The sequence below is a fragment of the Sycon ciliatum genome, unplaced genomic scaffold, assembly GCF_964019385.1.
Source record: "Sycon ciliatum unplaced genomic scaffold, ocSycCili1.1 SCAFFOLD_162, whole genome shotgun sequence".
Taxonomy (NCBI): domain Eukaryota; kingdom Metazoa; phylum Porifera; class Calcarea; order Leucosolenida; family Sycettidae; genus Sycon; species Sycon ciliatum.
Window position 1 is genome coordinate 479,717 of NW_027044871.1, and position 8,021 is coordinate 487,737.

General features: G+C 49.0%; 1 protein-coding gene across 1 annotated transcript; it reads left to right on the forward strand.

Annotated features, from left to right (window-relative positions):
- Window positions 1-3,595: 3,595 nt before the first annotated feature.
- Window positions 3,596-4,639, forward strand: LOC135830688 (uncharacterized). Its single transcript, XM_065342915.1, has one exon. It carries the CDS (start codon window positions 3,596-3,598, stop codon window positions 4,637-4,639), a length of 1,044 nt encoding a protein of 347 aa, XP_065198987.1.
- The last annotated feature ends 3,382 nt before the right edge of the window (window positions 4,640-8,021 follow it).

Sequence of the window (8,021 nt, forward strand, 5' to 3'; positions counted from 1 at the left end):
AGCTTGGAGCAATTGAGCTGGAGCCATGTGAGAGCGATGCCGGGTACTATGTACCGCATCATGGTGTATTCCGCGAGCACGCTGCAACCACGAAGTTAATAGTGGTGTTCAATGCCTCGGCGACGGCTCCAGATGGCAAGTCGTTGAACGACATGGTTGACCCTGGACCGTCGCTATTGCCGAGTCTCGCAGGTTTGCTATTACGGTTCCGTGAATATAAGAGCGCGCTGCAAGCGGACATCCGCAAGGCTTTCTTCATGGTCGCGGTTAATCCCGAAAACCGTCCGTACCTGCGTTTCTTGAGGCCCGGTCGAAGCGACAGCGATGAACTGTTAACCTGGAGGCTAACGAAACTGCCATTTGGCGTAAACTGCTCGCCATACATGCTTACTGCGGTGATTCAGCATCACTTGAAGGAGCTACGGGCGTTGTCTGCACCCAAAGAGCGAGATCGTATTGATCTCTTGCTCACGAGTTTCTACGTTGACGATTTGGTCTCTAGTGTCTCTAATGCCTTGGAAGCCAAGGAGATGCAAGAGTTCAGCGTTCGTGTGCTTACGGATGCTGGCATGGAGTTACGCAAGTGGCGAGGCAACGAAATCCCGTGCGAACCAGAGGCCGGAAATAAAGTCCTCGGTCTGAAATGGAAAACCAGTGATGACTTACTCAGCATAGCAGCGCTAGGCGAGTCCGATAGGCCGTCTGTTTGGACCCGGCGATCCCTCCTCAAGTGTGTTGCGTCAGTGTTTGATCCGCTAGGTCTAGCAGCACCGGCAGTTGTGCCGGGAAAGATACTGCTACAGCAAGCCTGGAAAGTCGGAGGCGACTGGGATGATAAGTTGCCTGATGGCATCGCAGCCGCATGTGCGCAATGGTGGGGAGAGTTGGCCGAAGTGGTGAGCATTGACATACCACGTTGGATTTGCTGCAATCTTGACACGCCGATTGCGCTTCATGCCTTCGCCGATGCCAGTGAGAAAGCGTTTGGATGTTGTTTGTATGCAGTTGTCAATGGACAGTCGCACTTGGTATTTGCCAAGGCCAAAGTGGCACCCGTGTCTCCACCCACGTTAGCCCGCCTTGAGTTACAAGCAGTATGTCTAGCGGCTCGCTACGCTGAGTTTGTGGTGAGGGAGCTGCGGGTGACCGTCACGCAAGTTTATGGCTGGACTGACAGTCTCACTACCGTTCATTGGATCAGTAATCCATCGTACAAATGGAAAACATTTGTTGCTAACCGCGTCAGTCAAGTCCAAGAGATATCGAAGAAGGTCGGCATTGTGTGGAACCATTGCCCGGGCCTTCACAACCCAGCAGATCTACCGTCGCGTGGGAGTAGTGCACAGCAGATCCGTAGTTCGTTCTGGAGGGGCGGACCAACCTGGATCACGGAGCCCAATGACTGGCCCACCGCACCCTCAACCGCAGCTACAGATGAGTCCAGTGTAGAAGTACGAGTGTCAGCCACCACCTGTAGTCGAGAATCTGATAAGGAATGGTGGCTCCGATTCAGTAAATGGTCGAGGGCACAGGGCATGGTGACTCGGATGTTGCAGTGGAAGCACACTGAGCCTCGTGCTGAACTCTATTTTGCAGCAGACAACGTATTGTACCGCATCGTTCAAGCCGCATGTTTCGCTGAGGATCTTGAGCTGATCAATCAAGGTCAACCAGTGAAGCCTGGGTCGAAGGTGTATCAGCTTGCACCGTTTCTGGATGAGCATGGAGTGCTCAGAGCCGGGGGACGACTTCAGCACAGCGAGTTGGCGCATGGAGCCAAGCACCCAGTCCTGTTAGGCAAACATCATCTGACCGAGTTGCTGTTGGAGAAAATGCATGTTGAAGGGATGCAACAAGGTGTACAAGGAGTCTTGTCGTTCATCCGTCAGAAATTCTGGATTATCGGTGGTCGACGAGCGCTACGCAACATTACTCAGCGATGTGTTACATGCCGCCGCTACAAGGCTAAGGCTGCCTCAGAAGTCTGCCCGCCGCTGCCAGAAGACCGAGTTGTTCACGAGAGGCCGTTCGCAACTACCGGCATCGACTGTGCTGGTCCGTTGTACGTGCGCCGTGGTGAGTCATCTCCGAAGGTATGGATAGCATTGTTTGTGTGTGCCACCACCAGAGCAGTTCACTTGGAGGTGGTCGATAGTTTAAGTACTGAGTCATTCTTGATAGCATTTCGGAAGTTTGTCGCGAGACGTAGTTTGCCGTCTCGGATCAGGTCTGACAACGCTACAACGTTCAAGGCGGCATCTGACAAACTGAGTGTGCCATGGATGTTCAATCCTCCAGCTGCACCATGGCATGGAGGCTTCTATGAGCGAATGGTTGGTACAGTGAAGAGTGCCTTGAAAAAGGTAATGGGAACAGCGTTTCTGAAGGTCCAGGAGCTTGAGACCCTCTTGTATGAGGTTGAAGCAGTGGTGAATAGTCGTCCGCTAACTTATGTGTCTGATAGCCTGGATGAGCCACCAGTAACCCCTGCAATGATGATGGGTAACATCTTGATGTCGTCAGAGAAGCCAGCAGGAACTCTGGACGCTGCGCAGATGTCATCGAGATTGCGTTACCTCAGTCGGACACTGGAGCATGTCAAGAATCGTTGGGAGGTGGAGTACCTAAGTCAGCTGAACAAACACCAACAGACCATGTCCCGCCCTTTAGCTGTGGGTGATGTTGTCGTTGTTCTCGATGATACCAAGCGCAAACAGTTCTGGCGTTTGGGACGGATCATCGAGTTATTCCCTGGTCGAGATGGTAAGCGTCGTGTTGCCAAGGTTAAGTTGAGTACCAGTACCCTGTTGAGGCCGATCCAAAGGTTAGTGCCGTTAGAAGTATCGTCACAGGACGTGGCTCCTGGGCTTGCAGATACCGCTCAACCTGCTATCGTCCCTCAGCAGCCAGCGTATGAACCGTCAGCACCGTTACCACCACCCCAGCAGCAGGAGATGACGCGTTCTGGGCGCGGAGTCAGAGCCCCGGATCGTTTTTGACTTGTGTGCATTGTTGTACGGCGGTGAGAAGCCCTTTGGTGGGGAGAATGTTGCAAACCACCAGTTCTCAATTGGGAAAGGCCTTCGCGCTTATGGCATTGTATTCGTTGCAATGTTGTATTTCGACTCCGCCGTACCGCTGATGTTGCTGCATGGCATACGCTATATGCGCTGTGTGCGTTTTGCGGTATACGCTGTTATGTCCAGTTTTATATGCGTATGTTTTGCATGTACGCTGTTTTTTGCATGCTATAAATAGCTGGTGTTATTAGTGTTCATTGTTAATTATTCGATGAAGTGAAATATAATGTGTAAAGGAAAAGAGTTGTCCTCGTGCCGTGTGGTCGTACGATCCTGACAATTTAGAGAATCTTAGAGGGTTCACAACAATTATGGAGCCTGCTTCCAAAAAGAGATTTGTGGCCGCCTCCGACGCAGATATTGCGGAGATTTAGAACTCCAGGGTTCCCAAGTCCACGAAGGACACGACCTCCACGTGGCTATCAATGTTCGAAGAGGACAACAATCTGCAATGCGACCTCCGGAAGTGCACCCGAGAGGAGCTGAACAATGTGCTCTGCCGTTGTTACGTATCTATGAGACGGAAAGACGGCGGCTATTACCAAGAGCCCGGGTACCATGGTTTCCGGGCTGCCATCCAACGCCAATTGACAAGCCACGGCCGACAATTCAACGTACACACTGACGTTGAGTTCCAGAAATTGAATGATGTTCTGGATGGTGTTCTTAAAAAGAACAAACGTGAAGGCCATAGCAATCCTGTCCAGCACAAAGATCCCATCAAAGACATTGATATTGACAAGATATCTTACTTCTTTGACAGAAGCAAAACGGCAGAGAATCTGACCAGACATGTTTGGTTTTTCATCACACTTCATCTTGGCCTCCGTGGTCGCGAGGTGCAACGGAAGATCACAAAGACCGATGTTGAATTCGGCACTGATGGCCATGGCGAGTTTGCTCGCCTCTCCGCGGACTTCGCTACAAAAAACTACCAAGGCGGGCGCGGATCTGCTCGTCGCGACGCCGGTGCGGGAAAAATCACGGACCGAGGTCAACTGCTGTCGTTGCGAGTGATGATGACACACCTGCACCCAGACTGTCCTGCTCTGTTTCAGAGAGCGAAGCAGAATTATGCCACCAAAGACAAAGTGTGGTTCTGCAACTCGCCACTGGGCAAGACCACTCTCGGCAACATGATGCCCGAGATTTCGAAGGCCGCCCAGCTGACACAAATCTACACGAACCACTATCTACGCGCTACTGTTGTGTCGATGTTGTCTGGTGAGGGTATTGAGCAACACCAAATAATGGCATTGACTGGTCATCGGAACTCCAACAGCCTGACATCGTATACGCGGCCGACAACCGCACAGAAAAGAACTATGTCGGACATATTAGATGGCAAGAAGAGACCCGAAGCAGCGCACAGCAGCACAGCAAAGGCCGAGATCGCACAGCCTGAGTCCGTGCGCTTAACTGATGTGTTCCGTGGATTCACAGATATGGAGATCGACCTGCTGTTTAGGGTCTGGGACAACACATCGACACCCAGTGTTACACCAGCTCCCAAGACAGCCACAGGGTGCAGCTCCTCTGCCTGCAACCAGCAGCATTAGTGCTCCTCTGCCTGCAACCAGCAGCATCAGTGCTCCTCTGCCAACAGCCAGCAGCATCAGTGCTCCTCTGCCAGCAGCCAGCAGCATCAGTGCTCCTCTGCCTGTCTCGTTGCAGCCACCACAGCCAGGCAGCCAGACGTGCGATGTAATCCATAGTTGGATCCAGGAAGCAACTGCAACGGAGTTGACACATATAGAAACTCCTCGTCCGCAACAGTTCTTCCTAGGAGGGAACTTCCAGGGAGCTAATATCACATTTAATTTTAATATCAAATAGTTCTCCAGGTTCCTGAGTTGCTGCCGAAGCTGGCACTTCCCATCATCTGTAGTACTATAATTACAATAGTTTTTAGTTCTTCTTATTATTATTATTTGCCATGACGACCCCCGTAAGTCCAAATAACTGGCAGGGCAGGGTTGGGCCTTTTCAGAACTTCTCTCTTTTCTTCATAATTATACATGTATGCCAGGCGTGAGCCATCCCCTGGATTAACAAAATGGGTGCTATATAAAAAAGAGAAAAAAGAAAAAGAAAAAAAAACTTCATGGTGATTGCTGAGTACTTTGGTAGCAGGATACTACAGTACATGTATTTCAGGCCGATTGCATTGTTAAGGCTACTCACCGGGTATTAGAGAGGTTCCGCATAACGTAATTACGTTAGTACAAGTAAAAAACGTAGTCGATCTACGGAAAGTCTTACGTAAACTGCATGCGCATCTGGGTTCCGCCATACGGAGTTTTCAAATCACGTAGCTGCCCTTGGCAACTCCGAATGCGGCAGTGTACGACCAGATCGACCTGGGGAGAGAGTCCTAAATTTGTGCCCAATCCACTTACCGACCAGCTACGTTATCAGAGCCCTATCTACGTACTCTCCGTAGACAACTTTCCGTAAGTGGAGTGCAAACTCGCGAATTCACGGGTTTTTCCCGCCCACTAACGTAAAGTTGCTCAACTTTACGTAGTGCGGAACCTCTCTAATATCAAGAGTACTCTTGGTATTATGCATTAATCTCGTAGACCACTAAGACCAGTCTGGAAATGTACTAGTACTAGTAGTAAATGTAGTAGTCCGACCAAGAGTGCATAATGAACTCTTGCTCTGCGACTTCGAGTGTGATCAGTCAAATAATTTCGTAGTCGTTGTCAAGTCAAAAATCTCATGTTTACAGCCGAATGTGAGATGCGAACTGAGCTGACAACGAAAAACTGCCACAGACCCCTGCAGAGCTACGCTGACAGAGTACGGGGTGTCATTGACGACGGGCTTTATTGCTACCGTATTTTTCCGTATCCATTGACCACGGGCTATATCGGCTCATCAAGGCCACCGCGGGAACGTCGCTCATTGGCTACAACCATAGAAACGGTACGGTAAAAACCTGAAGTAGGAATAGTACATAAGCAGGCTATCTCTATCCTTTTACGCTGGTCTGATTACCTGCATACACGACTTACACGGCATTGTCACTTGCACATGTAACATTGTACATAATTCCACACTGCCTTTATCATCAACACCAGTTCCTGTTAACGCGTATATCTCAGGCTTTGTAGCAGGGAGTAGCGCAGTGCCATTGTACCATTGTGCTACTCCCTGCTTGACACAGACTTGCGTCATAGTGACATTTGCGAATAGCTGCCCCTGCAGTATAAAATTTATTCCCGTAGCTATGCAGAAGACGTTACTTTAGTAACGTCTGGCGCTAGCCAGGGTCCACACAGCTTTAATTTGGTGTTTGTTTGTGTGTTTGTTTGTTTGTGTCACGCCTGGAGCTATCCCGTATCTGTCCCGTATCTGTGACTACAAAGGCTCTACAGGATTGTACATAACAGCTGTCCACAATATTTGCGGGCTCCTGTATCTGTCCCGTACCGTACCAATAATCGTCGTATTATGTATACGACTCCCTGATGTAGAGGGAGATGTGGAAAGAAATAGGGAGACGAGGAGGAAATTAAATTAGAATAGACGCCGAATAGGTGATAGGATGCGTCAGCATAAACATACTTTGGAAGAGAGATCCCGTCGTCTCCAAAATAAGCGTGAACAAGCGATTCAGCGCCGGTCACAGGAAACGTAGGAAGAGAGATCCCGTCGACTCCAGAACGCCCGTGATCGGCAGAGTCCGCGCCGGTCCCAGGCAACGCCAGGACAGACATTCTCTCATTTGACTTAGAAAATCTCAGATTTTATTATTATTATTATTAGACACAATCTCATAGCATGTGACAAGCATAGCTAATGCAGGGACAGAATCCCCTGGGACAAGGGCGTTGAGCCAGCCACGGCAATAGTAAGCTAGGAAAACAAAGCAAATATGAATTAAAGCAGAAAATGAATGGAAAATTACAAAGAAAAACGATTAACGGAAGTGAGCACTATCAAAATTCGTGCATCACCCAGGTATTCGAGAATGTTCTTCGATGATAATTATTGCGTCTAGTTCAGTTGTGATAGTAGATCTTTAAACTGACCAATAGAAGAACAAGTTTTCAGACCGTATGGTAATGATAACCAATGAGAGTAGCCGGAAAACAAAGGGGACTTTAGATACTGGGCTGACTTAACAAGAGGCAGGGTGAGCGCGTTACGGGTTGAGCTTGTCGAAAACCAATTGTGCTTCATCATGTGTGAAGGGGTTTTATGAAGAAATATTTTATGAACCAGTGTACAGAGATGGTGCTTATGACGAACGGAGAGAGGAGAAGTGTGTGCAAGTCGATAAAGGGCATCCGAAGGAAAACATCGATCCTTGTTGTAAAGAATTTTAAGTATAAATCTATGGTGGACTTCTAATTGGCTCAGAGTTGTGTCAGAAAGGCCACACCAAGCGGTATCGCAATAGTCGAATATAGGGAGAATATAGCACTGATAAAATAATAGCTTACACTGGATGGCCAAATGAGTGCAATGTGGTTGTAGTACCCCTAAGGCTGAACTGGTTCGCTCGCATACACAGTTGACATGTGCATCCCAAGAGAGTTTGCAGTCAAACATCACATCTAGATGTTTGTGCTGAGTAACGACACGGATAGGCATAGTCGAGTCAGGGAAGAATAATGGTTGATCAGGAGGGGATGAAGAAATATACATGGCTTCTGTCTTGTCTAAATTGGGCTGGAGTTTCCACGTTTGCATCCACATGACAGTGCTGTTGATGCGATGCTGCATGGTAAGGAGTAATTGTGCAGGGGAGGAATCAGAACAGATAAGGCCAGTGTCATCCGCATACAAACTAACATCAGGGACAACTGAAGGTAGGTCATTAACGTAAAGCAAGAATAACAAAGGACCCAGAATGGAACCTTGGGGCACTCCAGACGTTACAGGGAGGGGATCAGACAAGAAATAGAACAAGCGAACAGCCTGAGAACG

What these genes read in the sequence shown, in the direction of transcription:
- LOC135830688 (XM_065342915.1), top strand. Translation starts at nt 3,596, where the DNA reads ATGAGACGGAAAGACGGCGGCTATTACCAAGAGCCCGGGTACCATGGT.